General features: G+C 40.6%; 1 protein-coding gene across 2 annotated transcripts; it reads left to right on the top strand.

Moving 5' to 3' along the window:
- The first annotated feature begins 19 nt into the window (after nt 1–19).
- Nucleotides 20–20,820, top strand: brat1 (BRCA1-associated ATM activator 1). 2 transcript variants are annotated; one of them, XM_044113798.1, is made up of 12 exons: nt 34–326; nt 5,163–5,311; nt 5,390–5,537; nt 5,632–6,052; nt 7,839–7,961; nt 8,046–8,137; nt 8,223–8,320; nt 8,405–8,591; nt 11,723–11,796; nt 18,516–18,600; nt 18,678–18,964; nt 19,054–20,820. In XM_044113798.1, exons 1-12 carry the CDS (start codon nt 200–202, stop codon nt 19,852–19,854), a joined length of 2,592 nt encoding a protein of 863 aa, XP_043969733.1. In that variant the 5' UTR covers nt 34–199; the 3' UTR covers nt 19,855–20,820. The 2 variants fall into 2 exon arrangements, with proteins under 2 accessions (XP_043969732.1, XP_043969733.1); XM_044113797.1 differs by having other exon boundaries at nt 20–326; nt 5,163–5,537.
- Nucleotides 20,821–22,068: the final 1,248 nt, after the last annotated feature.

Genomic DNA, 22,068 nt, shown 5'->3' with positions numbered 1-22,068 from the left:
ACTTATAAATCTACAAAGTGTTTCGCCGTTTTGTTGGTCAATGCGAGTTCAGTTCCCGCGAGAAAATGTCGAGCTTAGGCTGAATGAAACATATCAAACGAAGACGTGTTTTAGCTATCTTTAGCTTTCGGAGTTAAACCGAAAGTCTGTATAACTTCTAACTCAAATTTAATAGATAGATAGATAACGTTATAAAGACATGGACAGCCAATGTGTTTCCATCCTGCCCCGTGTCTGTGGAGTTCTGTTGGTGTCAGGAAGCTCTCTCCCCGATGACACCAGTCTCGAGAAATTACTGGACTGGTTTACAACCATCGCACAGACCGGTCAGTAAAACCAACATTCTCCTAGCTTAGACCTATCTATATAAAAATGTCATAATAGAATTAAAGTTGTCATTCAGTTCCAGAACTGTCTGTACCCCTTGAATTTCTTTTTTTTTTTTTTTTTTTTTTTTTTAAATCGTAGTAATAAAAATAAATCTGAAAAGTGTGGTATTTTGTATCTAGCTCCCTTTACTTTTATTGGGGCCTGCCCATAGCAATGCATAAGGAGAGCAGTGACTGACTTGCGAAGCAAGTCAGTCACTGCCTCCATGCATTGCATGGCAGGCACCTATTGTTCTACACCCAATAGAATGTTTCTTTATTATTATTGGGGCCTGCCCATAGCAATGCATAAGGAGAGCAGTGACTGACTTGCGAAGCAAGTCAGTCACTGCCTCCATGCATTGCATGGCAGGCACCTATTGTTCTACACCCAATAGAATGTTTCTTTAATACGTATTATTTATTATTCTTCCGTTACCGTTAATGCGGCTCGTACCGCTGCGAGCCCACCCACAAAAGTGGTATCAAAACGTGCGGCTCGTTCCCGGGAAGGGAGCTATTACTTTTGGTGGGATTTGGAGTTACCATGGCGACGTAAAAAGCAAAAAACGACCCCAAAATCACTAACGAGCTCACCAGGTGCAAGTCTCGTCGTCAAGGGGACGAGGCAACCAGTAAATCCTGAAAATACCCTATTTTTGAGGATTTTCTGTGTCGTCATAACCTTATGTAGAGACGCCATTCAAACTTCATTTTGTAGATACGTCCGTGATCTCTTTTAAAGTGAAGACAGCACGTCAATATGTATTATGGTTTGTCCACAACTTCTTTCTAAGCGACCCAAAGTTTTTGATTTTTGGAAAAATCAGAGTGTGAAGGCCGCTCCGCTAGAGTGAGAGTCAGAGTGAAATTTCGACCCCAAATCATTTTTTAACTCGCCCTCACGCTCACAAATATTGCATGATTGGTATCAAACTTGGTCATGACATTGATACGCGTGCCTGCTCCGGTCAAATGTTTTCAAAAATTATCTAGCGCTTACAGTTTTCTCTCCAGGTGCTTCAGAGCAAAGTCATGCGCCAGGGTAGCAGACAGATCTCACTGATTCACTTCCATGTATTTCTGATAAATTTCAGACCTTGGCACACACTTTTTTTATCTCATCGCTGTTAATACTGTGAGTGAGGTAGAGATATGAATGGCGGGACTATGTGAGACGACAAATAGCCCTCTCATATGCTTCAAACGGTTTTCGAATATGTATTACGGTTCCCGAACGGGAAACAGTTTTTTGCCATGCTTTTTTTAGTCAAACTGGCTGGCTCAAACAGAGAATTGTCTCCCCCTGGATGTCTCACTCACAGCTGGCAGAGAGGATTATTTACCATGGCAACGGAACCCAGAGCAGGAGAGCTGCTGAGGACTTCAAATACGCATCACTGTAGTTCGAACTACTAGTTCAGTTAAAACAGAGGAGGACTGAGATGGCCTTTAGAAAAACTTGCTGCTATGGGCTGTATATAACTAATTTAACCCTGTCACTGTTACACATGGGATGAGTCTAGCCCTTTGAAATGAAGCTTACTGAAAATTTCAAAATAAAAGCCCTTGAAAATTTTTACATCAGGTCATTGCTTTTTGAGCGTTATATGACTGATTTAATCCAATGACTGTTACACATGGGATGACTTTGACCCTTTCAAATGAAGCTTAACAAAATTTCAAAATAAAAGCCTTGGGAATTTTTACATCATGTAATTGCTCTTTTTGGCTTTATGTGACTGGTTTATCCAAAGCACTCTTACACATTGGATTAGTGTGGGCATTTAATATGAAGCTTACTGCAAATTTCAAAATAAAAGCCTCAAAATGCCCCTCTGGACAGTGCATCACGAGGCGGTGCAGTGATATCATTCTGCATTATCTGTTTATCCGAGGTTAGGGAACTGCCTTGCGCAGCAAGGCAGTTCATTAGCATTAGCCTTTTAGCTTAAATAAGCTATTTTCTATTTTTCAGACTTATTAGCCATGTTTAGTATACTTAATGGAGTAAGTAAATGACAGTAAACATTATAATGATACCCCACATGCTACTGAAAGTATTTATGCTTATATTAGCATATTTGCTCATTTTAGCTAATGCACTTGCTTTATCATACTGAATGTTGCATGTCCAGCTTACTTAACATTCTTGTGATTCTCCACATGCTATTGATTACATTGCAGCTTTCTTTAGCATTGATGCAAATTGTTAGCATCAGAACGCTGGGTCCAAACCGACGGGCACACTTTGGCAGGCCCCAGTTAAATTTCTTCAGGAATTTTCTAGTTCTTAACTTATTCTTCCGTCACCGTGAATGCGTCATCACATGAGCCCACCCACAAAAGTGGTATCAAAACGTGCGGCTCGATCCCGTGAGGTGTGCTATTACTTTTGGTGGGATTTGGAGTTACCATGGCGACGTAAAAAGCAAAAAACGACCCCAAAATCACTAACGAGCTCACCAGGTGCATCTCTCGTCGTCAAGGGGATGAGGCAACCAGTAAATCCTGAAAATACCCTATTTTTGAGGATTTTCTGTGTCATAACTTTATGTAGAAACGCCATTCAAACTTCATTTTGTAGATACGTCCGTGATCTCTTTTAAAGTGAAGACAGCACGTCAATATGTATTATGGTTTGTCCACAACTTCTTTCTAAGCGACCCAAAGTTTTTGATTTTTGGAAAAATCAGAGTGTGAAGGCCGCTCCGCTAGAGTGAGAGTCAGAGCGACATTTTGACCCCAAATCATTTATTACCTCGCCCTCACGCTCACAAATATTGCATGATTGGTATCAAACTTGGTCATGACATTGATCAGCGTGCCTGCTCCGGTCAAATGTTTTCAAAAATTATCTAGCGCTTACAGTTTTCTCTCCAGGTGCTTCAGAGCAAAGTCATGCGCCAGGGTAGCAGACAGATCTCACTGATTCACTTCCATGTATTTCTGAAAAATTACAGACCTTGGCACACACTTTTTTTATCTCATCGCTGTTAATACTGTGAGTGAGGTAGAGATATAAATGGCGGGACTATGTGAGACGACAAATAGCCCTCTCATATGCTTCAAACGGTTTTCGAATATGTATTACGGTTCCCGAACGGGAAACAGTTTTTTGCAATGCTTTTTTTAGTCAAACTGGCTGGCTCAAACAGAGAATTGTCTCCCCCTGGATGTCTCACTCACAGCTGGCAGAGAGGATTATTTACCATGGCAACGGAACCCAGAGCAGGGAGAGCTGCTGAGGACTACAAATACGCATCACTGTAGTTCGAACTACTAGTTCAGTTAAAACAGAGGAGGACTGAGCTGGCCTTTAGAAAAACTTGCTGCTATGGGCTGTATATAACTAATTTAACCCTGTCACTGTTACACATGGGATGAGTCTAGCCCTATGAAATGAAGCTTACTGAAAATTTCAAAATAAAAGCCCTTGAAAATTTTTACATCAGGTCATTGCTTTTTTGAGCGTTATATGACTGATTTAATCCAATGACTGTTACACATGGGATGACTTTGACCCTTTCAAATGAAGCTTAACAAAAATTTCAAAATAAAAGCCTTGGGAATTTTTACATCATGTAATTGCTCTTTTTGGCTTTATGTGACTGGTTTATCCAAAGCACTCTTACACATTGGATTAGTGTGGGCATTTAATATGAAGCTTACTGAAATTTTCAAAATAAAAGCCTCAAAATGCCCCTCTGGACAGTGCACGCAAAGAGTATGTGCAGTGATATCATTCTGCATTATCTGTTTATCCGAGGTTAGGGAACTGCCTTGCGCAGCAAGGCAGTTGATTAGCATTAGCCTTTTAGCTTAAATAAGCTATTTTCTATTTTTCAGACTTATTAGCCATGTTTAGTATACTTAATGGAGTAAGTAAATGACAGTAAACATTCTAATGATACCCCACATGCTACTGAAAGTATTTATGCTTACATTAGCATATTTGCTCATTTTAGCTAATACACTTACTTTATCATACTGAATGTTGCATGTCCAGCTTACTTAACATTCTTGTGATTCTCCACATGCTATTGATTACATTGCAGCTTTCTTTAGCATTGATGCTAATTCTTAGCATCACAACGCTGGGTCCAAACCGACGGGCACACTTTGGCAGGCCCCAGTTAAATTTCTTCAGGAATTTTCTAGTTCCCTTAATTAAAATGGTTTTGAAAGTTACCTGATTAGAAAATGGATTCCATCAAAATATATTCAGAAATCCACAGCTGAGCAGGGAGAATCTTTCAGGAGAAAAACTAGTCTATATAAACAGTGAAGGTTGAAAGAAGGCATAAAAAACACAGTTTGCAGTTGGCAAGACTTAGTATGAGAGAGAGGTATTAAGACTAACGTTGAGACTCGCCTTCCACGCTTCCAGCTAAACGATTTAATCCCAAACATACAGGCAGAATCAGAGGTTTCAAATTCATTTTCATTTTGGACCACAACAAGATTATGAATATTGTCTTTGAATTGATCAAATCCATTAACAAACCATTAAAATATTGATAACAGTCACTTCATTCAATAAGTACTACTTAAGATAAAATAATATTGAACATCTTTTACATTGATCAGTCCCTTCAGAATTTTACGATTCTCTTTGTAATTTTTTTTGCAATAAAAATCAAAGACGGGAGTCGGGGCAGGGAATGTGCAGATCGATCACATAAAATTCAACAAAAAAATCATTGATGTATTTAGTTGTAGTGTCACAAAACAGGTTTTCTGTTCAATTTCAACTTGTCTGTGTTTTTGTCTGTGTTTTTTCACTTCATTAAGGGGCATCTCTGTTGGAGGCATGTCCATGTCTGGTTGATTTCGTCTCCAAGGTGGCCTTTAACTACGCCTCAGGCTCCAGCATCCTTTCTTTCACTCTGAAGCTCACTGGCTTGATCGGTGCTTCTGAAGATGGCTTTAAAGTTCTGAAGGTACGACTAAAGAATTTGAACAGCCCCCGACCTGGTATCCCTTTCTTTCATCCCTCCATTACTCACTCTAATGTGCAGGAGTGCTCTGTATTGAAACTGGTCTTTAATCCTCATCACTGGCAAGAGGCAGGACTTTGGGAGGATCCGTGTCTGCGGATTGGCTGGATCCAGGGTCTAAAGATGATTCTGCAGCACTCAGAAGCTCTCTGTTTTTTTGCGCAAGCAGGTAATTCATCATGTAGGACATTTGACCTTCTTTTGTTCACTTTGCTTAACAAGATTTTCACAAAAAGACTGACGTGTTCCTTTATTGTCTGCAGATCTTATTGAACCACTCCTTCAACTTCAGACAGACTCAAGCCTTTTTGTTGCTTCAGCTGCCAATCAGACACTCGCTCAGGTCCTGCTTCTCTGTCAGTCTCTAACCTCTGTGGGTCATAATGGTTCAAAAAATAAAGACTTAGAACACAACAGTGTGAGTGTGGAAACCACCCAGAATTACAGTGGTATCATCACCAAGGTCTCTGAATATCTGAACAAATCAGTGGTTCTGAAGGAAATTTCACAGCTTTCTGGAAGCCAGCAGATCCTCAGGCTACTGGCCATGCTCCTGGTCCGAGTCGGGCCTCCTCTGAGGGACACACTGCTGCTGGCTGTCATGAACTCTTTGGAGGAACTAGTGATAACAAGCTGCAGTCAGCTCACAGTTCCTCTCATGGACGTCATCCTGGCTGCAAACAGGTGAGATCATTTAGTCAGGTGTTGAACTGCTGTTGAATGCAGCTAGCAGTCTCTGCTCTAGCATTAAAGCAGCAGCATTCGATCTACATTAGATCTGTTTTAGCCCTGTAGCTAACTTGCTAGTGTATCCTATAAGCTAAAGGCAAGCTTTATGCTGTACAGTACTGAGATAGTTGGAAGTCAATAAACACAGTTCACTGAAGCACATGTATTTCATCTAGTTAAACCAATTGCCTAAATTCTGATACCAGACCAAAAAAAGGAAAATTATCTTCTGGGTAAATATAAATTGTATCTATCTATATATATATATATATATATATATATAGATATCAAAAAATCTCATACCTGTGAACCTCTTGTGCAGGGTACTGTGCAAAAGTATCAATCCTCCCCTAATGTCTTTATACCTCGCCTCTAGTGAGCTAGATAAAAGAAAACTGAGAAACAAAGTATCACTAAAACAGTGGAAAAAAAAAGAAGATTAAATTGTTAAATATCAAAAATCCTGAAAAAGTTAAGCCTTTAGAACAGTGGTGCCCAAAGTGGGTCCTGGAAGGCCAGCATCCTCCATGTTCTAGTTCTCTCTCTGGTGGAACTAACAACCTTTTCAGCATATCAGTGTTCTTCTAATGAGCCATCATTGGATCCAGGTGCATTAAACCAGGGAGTGAACTAAAAAATACAAGATGTTGGCCCTCGAGGACCCACTTTGGGCACCCCTGCTTACAGAAACATAAATACAGATAGCTTAGCATAACTGAAGCCAGTCTAACTAGACTAAGATTCATCAAAAAGGAAAGTTTTCTGCCTAGTCTTAAAAGTTTTCAGAGAGCCTGTCTGCTTCCAGAGGAGAGAAGCCTGAGAACTAAAAAGATCGTCCTCTCATTCTACTGCTAGTACCTTCAGGAAGCAGCAGTAAAACAGCAGTCTGGGAGTGAAGTACTCTCTTAGGACCATATGGATCAATCACATCAGGGATGGGAAGCTAAAATCAGAGAAATAAGATCTCTCTGTAATTTCATCAGATCCTTCATTGTACAGATCCTTTATTTACCTTCTAAAACTTTCTATGCTGCAATCAAACATGTTGTGGCCATAGCGAGGCTGAGTGGATAAGCTAACATTTATTGCAGTCAAAGCAGTTCTTTGGGAAATGCATACTAGCTGGACTGTTATGATGAAGATATTTTAGATACATTATGTGTAGTCCTACTATAATCCAGCTTTGAAGTGACAAAGCTATGGGCTTTCTGCAGCACTCTGGGGGAAGATAGTTTTTCATTTTCACAGTTTTAGAGAGTGAAGACCTTGAAATTTGTTTTAAAGAGTTTAAATAAGATTAGTCAGATATGGTGGTGTGAGAAAACACAGCAAAAAAGAATAGTTCAAAGAAAAAACCTTGAAAGACCTCAAATAGGCTGTAGAACTGTATCTCCTAGAGGAGAGTGGGAGTCATCTGTTAGGGTATTTAAATATTGTATACACTTGTCACTGTAGAATATGAAAATATTTTTTCAACTAAAAAACTTTTCTTAAAAAATAATTACAATGAATGAAGCTGGACCAGTTTCTTTCCACACTCAAGCTTACACAAAAAAAACATCAGACTTAAATTCTGACTATAAATGTGTTTTAACAACTCCACGTCAAACTTTAAAGTGCTTAAAAATGAATAATTTTGTTTTAAGCAGAGATTTTTCAGAATTCATAAAGAAGAAACAGATCATTGAAACTAATGTCCTTCTGTTAAATTTTAATGAATGGATTATGTTTATTTGCACAGTGGTCTCAGGGACGATTCTGTCTCAAAGCAGCGACTCATCCAACTTTTGTGGTTTATGTTGAACATGAAGAAGCCTGCCAATGTTATGCAGGCTGCAGCTGCTGTGCTACACAGCCACCAAAGGTGAGTGTAGCAGTAAACTAGAAAACCTTTGATTTTCTTGTTAAAGTAGAACCTGCTATCTGGTCTATCTTCCTCTGTGTCCAGTGATCCCGCCCTCTCTGCCCACTCTGCTCGAGTCCTGCTGCTACCCCTGGACATCGTTACTGGTGTCTCCTTACTGGATGAGAACTCCACAGGTGACAAACAACATTGGTGTGTGTTTTTACATATGTAATAAATGTTTATTAACTCCCTTTAAGAGCATGTTGTCGAATCCTGCAGAAGAGCTTCGAATTTTAATAACTGAGCAGCTTAAGAGGAAAAGCTGCATCTCCATAATTTGTGTATGTCTATCAAACATACCTCAGATCACACTAATGGTGAGTAAAATCAGCAGATAAAAGGAGCATCAGTTATCTTTATTCCATGTTGAAACTGTCATACTTGGATCTGTTCCTCCCCAGGCTTCAGACCGCCTCCCCTGTCCTCAGAGGCAAATTGTTACTGCAGTTTTGATGTTACTGAGGCTGTGCTGCGTGGACTCCTCATCTTCATCTGCTGGCTGTGTTGAAGTTGTCAGATTTATTACAGGAAACAGCAAAGTTCAGAAATGTGCCCTGGAGGCTCTGTTAGTGCTCAGCAAGAGTGCAGGTAAAACTCTGACTCTTCCAAACACAGCAAAGCATCCAACATCTCTTCTCTGTCGCTCTGTATACAAGCTAGTGAGTTATCTGAGAGGGAAAGCAGCAACAGGCAGGTTTTACCAAGCTTAAAGGGGTGGTATTATCAATCAATCAATCAATCAATCAAATTTTATTTGTATAGCACATTTCAGCAGCAAGGCATTTCAAAGTGCTTTACATCAAATCAAACACAAAAATACAATGCAACATAGAATCAACAATAAAAACACAACATAGTCAGATTCCGTCAATAAATTTGCAATTGATTATGTATTTTCTAGGCACATCGTGCCATTATTAAAAATGCAATAAATCTCCAATATGACTTAAAAGAAATCTGACTTTGTAAAACCTGGAAATTGGGCCTCTGTCTCTTTAAAACTTCCTGCTCTTTCTTAAACTCCACCTACAGGAAGTCATCACAACATGGCTCCTTGATTAGACCTTTAACAATGTTTTCAGAAATTTCTTAGCATTTCACTGAGAGGTAGTTCCTATGAGCTCAACTGATGTGTAGTTCCAACAGATGTTTGCTAATTGCTTCTGGCTAGTCTGAAGGAGCTGATTGAGGGGGTGTCAGGAGGGGATTTCTGGGAGGCAGAAGCTCCCAAGCTACCACAGCCTCAGAGCTGAGCCTTGAAGGTGGGGCTAGGTCCACCCAGGAGTTTTGCACAGCTAAATTGTTGCTATGGAGATTAAAGGATTTCTTAAACATGAAAGAATCAATGCAACACTCTAGGTATAATTTTGAAGAGGGACTATATAAATAATATGTATATTATTTAAGTATTGTTTCATGTAGCAGACCCCCTTCCCCCCAAAGGAAGGACTGTGGCTTTACTGATGAACAGTGAGGTTTATTGGAATTTCACAAAAAGAGCTGTATGTACAGACACACAAAGAAAAGACAGTGTAAGCTACCAAAATATGACTTTACAACAGTAACGTTTGAAACAAAAATAACATTCACTACTAAAATATCAACTCTTATTCAAAAGCTATACTAGTATTCATATACAATAAAACAAATTTACAATTTCAACCAATCAGTTATTGAAAATGAGAGGCCAATGGGCCAAAACTCACAACCTTCTTTCAAAATAAAAGCTTACCTCCAGTTTCTGTTTGATTCACACTTTAAGTTTGTTTCTAGCAGCTGTAAACTTTTAAAAGCTTTGTGTTAATTAATTTTCAAAACAAAATTATGTATCTGAAAATAAATTAAAATATATTGTGTGTGGAAAAATCCTGTAAACCACAAATGTGTAACCTCAATCAAAATTGGTGACATTTGACAGGCAAAAAATCTTTCTGATTCCATAAATCATTTGTTACCAGTGACTACTCTCACTTCAGGGACAGCTCTAGAAGATACCCACCAAATGTCATCCAGATTTGATGATGTTAGACTTGCAGTTCAGGACAAGAAACAAAAATAACTGATATGGCCAGATATGAAGTTTCATAAATCAGATGAAGTTTTCCCAATTCACAAATTGTTTTAATTATTCAGCTATTAATACTTAAGAATCATACCCATGTTTGTTTTGTTGAGTTGTAGTAGTTTTGGAACTGGAGTGCTTTAATGCGTTCCAAAGGTAAGTAGTATTACAGTGGTGCAGTTGGTAGAGCTGCTGCCTTGCAGCAAGAAGGTCCTGGGTTCGATTCCTGGCCCGGGGTCTTTCTGCATGGAGTTTGCATGTTCTCCCTGTGCATGGTGGGTTCTCTCCGGGTTCTCTGGCTTCCTCCCACAGTCCAGAAACATGACTGTCAGGTTAATTGATCTCTCTAAATTCTCCCTAGGTGTGAGTGTGAATGGTTGTTTGTCCTGTATGTTTTCTGTGTTGCCCTGCGACAGATTGGCGACCTGTCCAGGGTGACCCCGCCTCTCGCCCGGAACGTTAGCCCTTTGTCCCTGGTGTATAGAAGATGGATAAGTAGTACTAATATGAACCTCCCATGAAGTTTCATAAATCAAAGAAAGGTTTCACAAATCACACATTTGTTTATATATATTCTGCTAGTTTAGAATATTCTAGTCCAACTTTGAAATGTCTGTGGTTTTGGTTTTTAAAGTAGAGCAAATTATAGATGCTCAGGATAGTGTGAAATCAAGTAGAGTGGCCTTTTAGCTATTTCCAGAATCAGAAGCCCCAGGTGAAGCCAAATTTGCAAATTCAGCTTTGTTGCCTCAAACTTTTATTAAAATAAAAATGACTAAGTCATTCTTTTTTGGTAATCAAAATCTGAAGTTCAGATCAAACTAAAGTATCCACTAATTATTTAGCTGAAGAAAAACACAAAGTTAATATATAGGGAGAAAACTTAACAATAAACCAATTACAAATTTCTTCTTTTGATGGGCTTTAATTTGAAATGACACTTCAGATGTGGATGGCAATTGCTGGGTGTCTTCTAGAGGTGTCCCAGTGTCACCCTAAAGAGATAGAAGTCGCTGGAAAGAAGCTTAAAGTGAATGAAACATAAACCGGAGGTGAGCTTTATTTTGAAAGAAGCTTGTAAAGGAGGGTGCCGTAACTGGTGCCGTCTCATTTCCAAAGAGGCAGCTCCGGAAATGACAGTAAGAGAGTTTGATTGTACACATGAGAGAGTTTGTAAGTTTTGGCCTATTGGGCCTCTCATAACAGAAATATCCTTATTTATAATATAAACATACCTTGTACCTCTATCAGTTGGGCCGCTAATAACAGCTACGTTTTAACAACGTTGTTACAACTTGTCGTCTGTTCTTTTCTGTTAAGCTGCCCTCCTATAACTTAAACAGCGGAAGTTGTCTTATCAAAATAAAGGCATAAAATCAAAAACCGGAAGTCAGCCATATATTATACAAATAAAACAAAATAAAAACAATAAGTGCTAAAAAGGGGATACAGCAAATGGGCTTAATTTGGGGTTATTTGCATTTTAAATATCCAATCTGGTATTTTCCGCTGTGGTTGTTTGGTTGTTTTGTTCCTTTGTTTGTAAGATATTTGAAGCACTTTGTGTGATATTTTAAAATGTTCTGGTACTTCATGCAAAACAAAAGCTGACTGAGTTCTGTAGGTTTATATTCTTCCTGTTTTTGTTTTTTCTCAGGAGTGAAGATGGTTCTGGTTGACGTCTTCAAAGTTCTGACTGCATATTTAAATAGTCCTTCATCTGACCCATCTGTAAGTTTGTGTACGTTTGACACTAGTCACATTTCAGCAAGGGCTCACAGAAATGTAAAAAAGTGGGGCCCTGTCAATTACAAAATTAATCATCTTGTGTTTTCTAAGATTGTTTTTAGTTGTAAAAATTTTATGTTCCCCCTCCCAGACCAAAAAAACACACATCCATATTTGCCCTGAACCCCCCTGGATCTTTATGAAATGGTTTGTTCCTTTTTGGAGGTTTGACGGTGACGATGTTCAGCAGCAGTCAGTAGAAGACAAGAATGACTGTGGTGGTTATTATGCTGCTAAGAAAAATGATAAAATCAGGTTTTCATAAAATAAAATAGAAGATAGAAAGAGGGAGAGAGAAAAAGGTAAAAGTGTCAATTTGTAACCCAGTTTTTCTCTGAGAGGTAGGTAGACTGTGTGAGATTATCAACCATTTAGCATAGTTAGCTTAGCTACAGACTATGGTTTGCCTCCGTTTCACTAGCATTTAATAAATTAAGGAAAAAGAAATTACCAAAATATTCATACACTCAACAAAAATATAAACGCAACACTTTTGTTTTTGCTCCCATTTTTCATGAGATGGACTCAAAGACCTAAAATTCATTCCAGATAAACAATATTACCATTTCTTTCAAATGTTGTCCACAAATCTGTCTAAATGTTTGATAGTGAGCACTTCTGCTTTGCTGAGATAATCCATCCCACCTCACAGGTGTGCCACACCAAGATGCTGATCTGACATCATGATTAATGTACAGGTGTACTTTGTACTGCCCACAATAAAAGGCCACTCTGAAATGTGCTTTTTTTTTTTTTTTTTTTGCTTTATTGGGGGTCTGGGGACTCAAAACCAGTCAGTAGCTGGTGTGACCACCATTTGCCTCATGCAGTGCAACACACCTTCTTCCCATAGAGTTTATCAGATTGTCAATTGTGGCCTGTGGGATGTTGGTCCACTCCTCTTCAATGGCTGTGCGAAGTTGCTGGATATTAGTGGGAACTGGTAGACGCCGGTCAAGCACATCCCAAACATGCTCAATGGGTGACATGTCCGGTGAGTATGCTGGCCATTCAAGAACTGGGACATTTTCAGCTTCTAAGAATTGTGTACAGATCCTTGCAACATGGGGCCATGCATTATCTTGCTGAAACATGAGGTGATGTTCATGGATGTATGGCACAACAATGGGCCTCAGGATCATTGGCATCAGCAAAGCACTCACCCACACCACACACACTGTCTGCCATCCGCCCTGAACAATGTAAACCGAGATTCATCGGTGAAGAGAACACCTCTCCAACGGTCCAGACGCCATCGAATGTGAGCATTCGCCCACTCAAGTCTGTTACGGTAGCAGGTTAAGACCCCGATGAGGACGACGAACATGCAGTTGAGCTGCCCTGAAACGGTTTCTGACAGTTTGTGCAGAAATTCTTTGGTTATGCAAACCGATTGTTTCAGCAACTGTCTGAGTGGCTGGTCTCAGATGATCTTGGAGGTGAACCTGCAGGATGTGGAGGTCCTGGGCTGGTGTGGTTACACCTGGTCTGCGGTTGTGAGGCCGGTTGGATGTACTGCCATATTCTCTGAAACTCCTTTGAAGATGGCTTATGGTGGAGAAATGAACATTCAATGCACGAGGAACAGATCTGGTTGACATTCCTGCAGTCAGCATGCCAATTGCACTCTCCCTCAATGCTTGCGACATGGTGGCATTTTGCTGTGAGACAAAACTGCACATTTCAGAGTGGCCTTTTATTGTGGGCAGTATAAGGTACACCTGTACACTAATCATGATGTCAGATCAGCATCTTGGTGTGGCACACCTATGAGGTGGGATGGATTTTCTCAGCAAAGCAGAAGTGCTCACTATCAAACATTTAGACAGATTTGTGGACAACATTTGAAAGAAATGGTAATATTGTTTATCTGGAATGAATTTAAATCTTTGAGTCCATTTCATGAAAAATGGGAGCAAAAACAAAAGTGTTGCTTTTATATTTTTGTTGAGTGTATATTGAACTTGTCCCAGTACCTTTTGTTCTGTTCTCTGATATGTATATTTAATAAAGTCTTGAGGCTACATAGAAGCACGCGGGACACATCTCCATCTTAGCAGGTACTCTTTTATTCTGCTCCACCCCCGAACACAATACAGCACAAAGGCTCCTATCCACTGATAGCCTGATATTACATCCCCCTTTCTGAATGGGATATGTTATGAGGGTTTATATAAGAACATGTAGAAATGTAAACTTAAATCACACCAGAAAGATGCATCCTGTGGAATACCAAAGATTAACTTAGTATCTTACTAGTACTTTTCCACAGTAGAATGTGCTAGAACTTTAACTTGTCATTACTGTTTATTTATCTATTTTACACTAACAGTGCACAAACTTAAAAATCTTTCCAGTCACAGTTCAGCCTTAGAACTACGATATGTAAATCTCAGAACATTAAAGTAATCTCTAAAACATTTAACTTTAGCTACTAAGAGGAAGGGGTGGACTACCCAAGTCCTCTATCTGAATGTGGGGATTATTCTGCCCCATGCAGGAAACTCACTCAGTTCCTATGAACAAATAGAATCATCCAGATAGGCTTTGTGTCTCCTACTTCTCAGTGAAACTCGACTCTCAGGTGGTGGAGTCTGATTGCTCACCTCCTGCTGGTCTTCATCTGGATCAGGTGTGTGTGGAGAATTGTGAGGATTTTCTTCAGGTAATGTCTCTTGTGGAACAGCAGAAGTTTCAGGTGGAACAGCAAATGTTTCAGTTGTTCCAGGAGTGTGTGCAAGGTGGTAGCTATTCCTTCTCAGCATGCCTCTGGGTGTCTCAATGATGTAGGATCGAGGTGATCCTGCTCCAGACACTATTGTTCCTCTGGTTTGCAAATCTGTCACCCACACCTTCTGAACATGTCACATGTAGGAGTGACATGTTGCGGGCCCGGGGCCTCCAGTTGTAGTTTTGTCTTTGTTTCTGTCTATAGTTGTTTTCTGCAGTCCTCAGCTTTTCCATATCAATATTCTTTGGCGTTAGCTGCGACTGAGTAACAGGAACAGTTGTCCTTATCCTCCTTCCCATGAGAAGCTCAGTCGGACTGAATCCATTCGCTAATGGAGCAGAACGGTAGGCCATAAGAGCAAGATATGGATCCCTTGCCTTTTTAAGGAGAGTCTTGATAGTCCTGAAAGCTCTCAGCCTCCCCGTTGCACTGAGGAAAATTTGGGCTGGATCTTTTATGACTGAAGCCCCATTCTTGTGCAAATCTTCTGAAGGAATCCGAAGCAAACTGTGTCCCATTATCAGAACGGAGACACACTGGTATGCCATGGCGTGCAAAGATGGACTTACAGTGTTCAATCACTCCCTTAGATGCTGTGGAAGTAAGTTTGCAACTTCAAAACATCTGGAGAAATAATCCACAATCACCAAATATTGTTTGTCTTTAAACTGGAAAAGATCAGCTCCCACCATGACCCATGGTCTTTGTGGGAATTCAGTGGGCAGTAGTGGTTCTTTGTGTTTAGTTCTCTCACAGCAACAAGTGTCACAGGTCTCCAACAGCTTAATGAGCTCGCTGCTCAGACCTGAGTTTTTGGCCCTTTCTCTACATTTAGTTATCCCCAAGTGACCCTCATGTAGCTTCGATAGAATGTACTTTCTGAGAGAAGCTGGAATCACTATTCTGCTACCATAAAGATGTAGGCCATTTTGAACAGTAAGTTCACCTAAAAATGGCAGATAAGGCTGGAAATCTTTCTCAATAGAGTATTTGCTAGCCACATGGGAAATACTGTAAGAAAATCTCATTAGTTGCATTCGCAGTCGCTATATGCGAGGAAGAAGCTTGTTTAGACTCTTCGACCCCAGCAGCGGGCGAACGGCTTATGATCGGTTTCGAAAGTAGACTGCCAGTCTACTTTCAAATAAGTAGACTGACAGGAAGTGTCAGTCCCTTTTGAATAAGGGACACTAGAGCCCACAAAAAGAACCCCTGGAGGGAAAAAAAAGAAACTCTGCGATCCTCTCACAGGCCCATGTTGAAGCGAGAGCCTCTTTCTCAATCTGAGTGTACCTCTGCTCTGTGTTGCTGAGAGACCGTGATGCATATGCCTCTGGCCTCCATCCTGTATCAGCATGTTTCTGGAGAAGAACTGCACCGAGTCCACACGATGATGCATCTGCTGACACACGTTTCTGCATTCGGGTCATACAATGCTAGTCCTGGTGGTGTTGTCAGATCTGTTTTAATAGCGTCAAAAGCTTGTTGCTGTGGTAGACCCCATGACCAAATGTTTGATTTCAGAAGATCTCTCAAAGGTCGGGTTTTCTCTGCTAGGTGGGGTAGGAACTTCCCAAGATGGTTCACCATACCCAGGAAGCGTCTCACCTCGTTTATATTTCTTGGCTCCTCCATGGCTCTTATAGCACTCACTTTATCCAGGTCTGGACTGACTCCTGATGCATCAATGACTTGTCCCACGAACTTTATGCTGCGTTTAGAAAACTCACATTTGTCATTTAGCGTTACATTCGCCTCTTGGAGTCGAAACAGTGCTTTCCTCTGTCTTTCATCGTGCTCCTGCTGCGTCGACCCCCAGATGAGGACATCATCCATCTGACAAAGGACTCCATCCAGGCCCTCTAGAATCCGTGTCATGAGTTTCTGGAAGTGCTCTGGTGCCGATGAAATCCCAAAGCAGAGCCGATTGTACCAATAGCGCCCAAAAGGTGTAATGAAGGTGATGAGCAGGGAAGACTTCCTTGACAGTGGAATCTGCCAGAAACCAGCATTGGCGTCCAATTTGGAGAACACTTTTGCTCCTGCTAGCTGTCTGAGCGTGTGCTCTACTGATGGGAGTGGATGTTTTTCTCTCATGACATATTTATTCAGTTCTGTGAGATTAATATATATCCTCACCTTGCCCGACCTCTTGGGAACAACCACCATAGTCCCCAGTTCGTTGGTTCCTCCACTTTGGTGATGACTCCTTCCTGCTGCATACGGTTGAGCTCCTCTTTAACCTAAGGCAGTAGGGGGAGGGATATTTGCCTCGGCGTTGAGAGGGAGAAAGGCTGCGCATCTGGTGACAGAACAATGTTATACTCGCCCTCCATCAGTCCTAGTCCTGTGAAAAGTTTAGGAAACTCCTGCTTCACAGCATCAATGGAGTCCAAACCTATTTGATTTACCTGTGCAACCAATTTTAATGCTATTGCAGCACGCCCACTCAGCAATGATGTACAAAGATCCTTCACAACATAAATATCCTCCTCAGTACTAACACTGTTGTTGCTGTAAACATGCCTTTCACTTTAAATCCAGTGCCTCCTGGTCCCTGCAGGATTTTCTTTGGTTTATCTAATTTGCCAAATTAGATATGAGGATGAATGACAGCGCTAAGACCCTCCTCCTGGTTCTGATTGGTTGTTTTTGGTCAGAATGTTACATTATTTTAGCAAGCAATAGCAGTTCAGGGAGCAGGTGGAGGAGATCGATCTTTTCACAGATTATCTGTTTCATAGCAAACTGGCACATGTTGGTTGCTTAAACAAATATGAAAAAAACATATTTTTTATTAAAGTTATATTCTGCAGCTTGAAGAAAATTCAACTTTATAGCATTTTTGAGAAGTCTGGATTGTTTCATGTATATTTTGCATGTTGCCTATGACTGTTGCTGGTGGAGAGAGACATTTCAGTAATCTAAAGCTAATAATTATAAAAAATGTTATTAAATTATTTGAATACTGTATGTGGACTGTTGCATGTAAAATTCACAAGCAATAAATATTGCTTGTGAATTTTACATGCAATATAATTCATGTATTATATTGCATATATTGCATGGACCCATAAAAAGTAAAGCAGTTACTTTTTATGGGTCAAATAGATTCAAGAAACTGTAGCAGGTGCTGCGCAGGGACACATTTAGCCCCACATTTCTCCCCTCTCTCTGCTCCAATTTAATTTTTTGTCATGGGGTCCAAGATTCCTGGCGGTGCCCCTGCATTTCAGAAAACACTTAAAGGATTTTAAGTTTAATTTGTTCTATTAGTGACACATAATTGAATATTTACATGTAATTATGCTGGATTCTGCTGTACTTGTTGATTCATTTTTATACCTTGTCCCTTGGCAGGTTGATGTTATCCACAAAATGATTCCTAGAGGAACTGTTGATTATTTAAGAATTAGCTTTCACCACCCATCTGTGCTCCTCTGCATATTGAAGATAGTTATGGTATTCTGTGAGGCTCGAGTTGGATCTGTTTTTGTTTTTATCTTAGTGATGTTTGGATCTGATCAGTGACAGAGTCCCTGAGGAAGGTCAACTCCCAATACCTGTTGCTGGTTTACTTGTCTCTAGATTAAATGATTAAATGTTGTTTACTCTGGTGGAGGAATTGCAAATTGAAACCTCTCTTTTTATTCTGACCCATCTGTAAATCATATTGTTGCGTTTATGACCATGTGGTCACCAGTTAGAGCTGATATAGATGAAGGTTATCCAGTTCCCTTCCAGTGGATAATTCCAGATCATGATCATAAAGCTCTAGTAAGGCTTTACTAGAGCTTTACTTATCTGTAGTAAAGCTCTCTGAAAAGTATCACAACATAAAAGTTTTTCAAAGTGGAGAACTAAAATACAAGAAATGCCTGTTATGACCTATTTTTTATGTCTTTGAAATATCTTTGTGTTTATGCACCAGGTGCTCCAGAAGTCCTACCAGGCTGTGATAAAGTGGGTGGGTGTTTGTCCAGATCTGTCCTGCATCACAGACCAGCTCAGAGAAGGTACAGTTCTTGGATTTGTCCCTGTGTGACAGGAAGCGCGCGTAGACAGAAAGGATCTCCTCTCTCCTCTCTGTTAGGTTTCATCCAGGCAGTGAGAAAGCGTGCTTGTGACATGCGCTGGGAGGCCAGAGACTCCACGGTGGAGTTTCTGGGTCACTTGGGGCAGGCGCCCTCATGCCGGTCGTTCACTGAACAGGAGACGGAACCATCAGATGTTCTCCTGGGTGGCCGCAGCTTTACGGTTCCTCTCCTCAAGAAGGCGCTGCAGGATCCAGAGAGCTATGTGAGAGCCAGCTCCATCTCTGCTCTGGCGCAGACACTGACACCCAGCTGGCAGGAGGGGACAGCATTAACACAGGAGCAGGTTGGCAGAAACAACAGCTGATTTTACAATCCCACCCAACATTCTCAGTGTGACATTTTTAATGATCTGAAGTTCTTTGTTCCTTCCAGGAGGACATAGTAACCCAGGTGCAGGAAATTCTCTTCCAGGACTCAGAGGGATTTGCCAGGAGAGCTGCTGTGAAGTTTTTTATTGCCTGGCTCTCTGCTTGTTCCTCGCCTTCCTCCTGCTGGCTCCTCATGCAGTCTGTGCCGACCGTCCTCTCTCAGGGTGTCGCTGATCTGGACTGGGAGGTCAAACTTCACACCCTGGAGTTGGCAGAGCTGCTCCTGGACCAAGCCTTTCCGGATCCTTCTCCATCTCATCCCTATGCTGTGATCTCTGACCAAGCCCACAGACCTCCCATTGCAGGTCAGCAGTCAGACCTGCTCAGCAGCTTAAAGGATTTGGTCAATTGGGGAGTGGTCTCAGCTCTGTTGTGTGGTGTGGTTGACTGTGACAGACCTGTTGCTCTGAAGGCCTGCCAGCTGCTGCTAAAGCTCCAAGGCGTTGTTTGTCCTGTGATGGGTAACGCAGCAGACACCAGAGTTTTCTGTCAACTGGCTGGAGCCAGTGTGATGCAGCAGGTCAGAAAGATCCAGGCAATGGGGAAGGACACCTATGTTGTTTCTGAAGCTAGCAGTGAGGCAGACAAGGAAGGCATATATGCCAGTGCTGACCCAGAGTGTGTTGATGTGTGTGAGGTGTTGAGGCTCCTGGATTTAGATGAGAAGCTGAGCATCTTGACCCAAAGCAGTGACCACATCTACAATTCTCCCCTCTCTCTGCTCCAGGACATCCTGACAGCTGCTGCTGCTAGCTCTCAGCCTGGCTGGGACCCGCGGCAGGAGCTCATAATGGATTGTTACTAACAGCCAGACACACAGAAACAAACCACCATCAACCAGTACAATCACATAGGTCATACATGCTGATTTAAAGCTGCAGCATATAACTTTTATAAAAAAATATTTTTTTTTACATATTTGTTGAAACTGTCACTATTTGGTGACAGTATGTTATGAAACAATATATCACATAACATACTATTATGTTATGATATATAACATCTGTGATTCACTAGATCTGCTCTGCCATCTCAACACTAACTAGAAACAACCAATCAGGCGGGTCTTAGAGCTGTCAATCACCCTCCTTGTGGTGCCACTCATTGCCTTGATCCCTCCAACCCCCTTTCTGCCCACTGTGCTGCAGCTAACAGAGCCTGTAGTGAATGCTAAGGCTAGTTAGCAGGGCTACCAATGACGGTAGATAAACACTTTTTCTGCAACGGTGAGTTGTTTCTCTGCCGTTAGCACATTTAGCAGCAAGTACATTTGGATGAGTGACAGTGCTAAGACCCTCCTCCTGGCTCTGATTTTTCTGTTTTTAGTCAGGAGCGGTGCATTACTAAAGATTGCAATAGGAGCTCAGGGAGGGGGTGGAGGTCAATCTTTTCACAGAAAAAAATATGTAAAGTATTATTTTTTTAAAGTTACATACTGCAGCTTTAAACAGACAAATTTTAGTTTTAGATCTTTTATTGACAGGATTACCTGTGATGTGTCTCATTACCTCCTCAAAATACAACTTGCCTAATATTTTGTAGATTTTCCTATGGTTTAAATATAATGGACAGAGGCAGGAGTGTAGCATCTTGAGACCTTTCTGGGTTTGGATTCATGTGTGATGGAGCACAACTTTCAGCTATGACCAGACTTCCACGCTCTTGTAATGCCTTTTAATGCCAAGATCAATCTTTGTGTACAAACACAGACAAATACGTTAGCAATCCTGGTAGATATCTGTAAAAAGCCTAATAAACGTATGAAATAAAATAGCTTCCATTGCTTTTTTCCAGAAACACAGCATGTGGGCCTGGAGTTATACAAATGATGAAGGATTTGTAAAAAATGCCTAATGCCCACTGTTAAGTATAATTCTATTCAAAATCTATCCAAAAATACTTTATTTTCTCAAAGAGAAATTAAATATAACTCGTATCCAAGAATCTTCCCACTTGTTGTGGATAGTGATGCTGTGGGCAGGAAGGATCTCCAGTAGCAGTTTGTTTTGCAGTAAATCTGAAGAAGCCCCTGACTAAAGACACAACTAAAAGGTCATTATCCAGCAGCGAAGATGTTCCACAGTCACATGTTCTGGATGACACCATCCAGGTAAGCAGTGCTAAGCCATCTCATTTGCTTGTGCTACTGCTCTCTAAATCTGTCTGGTCTCATGGTTAGGAATACGTAGCTTGAACTTCCTCCTCTTTCTGCTCTTTGGTCCTGCTCTGCATCCTGAAGCCTCCTTTCCAACTCCTCTGGGATTTGATAGCATTGTTGAGGTATTATTTTAGTTTTGAGATGCTAGTCAGCTCCTCCCAGTTATAAACACAATACTTTGATGTCACAGTTGCGCATCATAGCAACTGTCTAAAAGTAAATATCAAAATTCTTTCAGATCCTAAGCATGTCAAAGTAGAGGGAATAAATATCTGAACATGCAACGACACAACCAATAAAAGGGAGGTGATACTTCACATCAGTTCACCATGTTGTAATGAGTATAAACTACGTAGCATCTAGTAACACAGTACAGTCACAGAGGAATGGCTAATCAGGAGAAGTGGAACGTTTCCCAGTGGGCCAGTCTGACTGGCATTTCCCCTTTTTTGTGGGGTATGGGAATTCTTTTACTCTGAAAGTAAAAAGAAACAACAGGTAAAGGTAATTTTTATTTATAGCACATTTTCAGCAACAAGGCATTACAAAGTGCTTTACATGAATTAAAAAGAAATACAAACAAAATAACAATCAGGGTTGGTAGATAAGTATAAGAAAGTATCATCTGGTTTAATTCCTTTACTGGGTTGGAAGAATAGGAGTCTAAAAAGTAGTTACTAAAGTAGTTTTTCTGGGTTCCAAGTTCTAATCCCTGTTCTGGGTTGTTAAATGAGTATAAGTAAGTATCCTCTGGACTTTCTAAGTGTGCTCTAAATTTCTAAATGTAATAAGTACTTCACAGTTTGTAAGTAATAAAAACTAAGTGTTCATGGTCTGGAAAAATTCTTTCTGGATTCTAAT

Source organism: Gambusia affinis, linkage group LG04, assembly GCF_019740435.1.
Source record: "Gambusia affinis linkage group LG04, SWU_Gaff_1.0, whole genome shotgun sequence".
Taxonomy (NCBI): Eukaryota; Metazoa; Chordata; class Actinopteri; order Cyprinodontiformes; family Poeciliidae; genus Gambusia; species Gambusia affinis.
The sequence above is the reverse complement of the archived record's forward strand: the minus strand, read 5'-3'. Positions and strand labels throughout refer to the sequence as shown.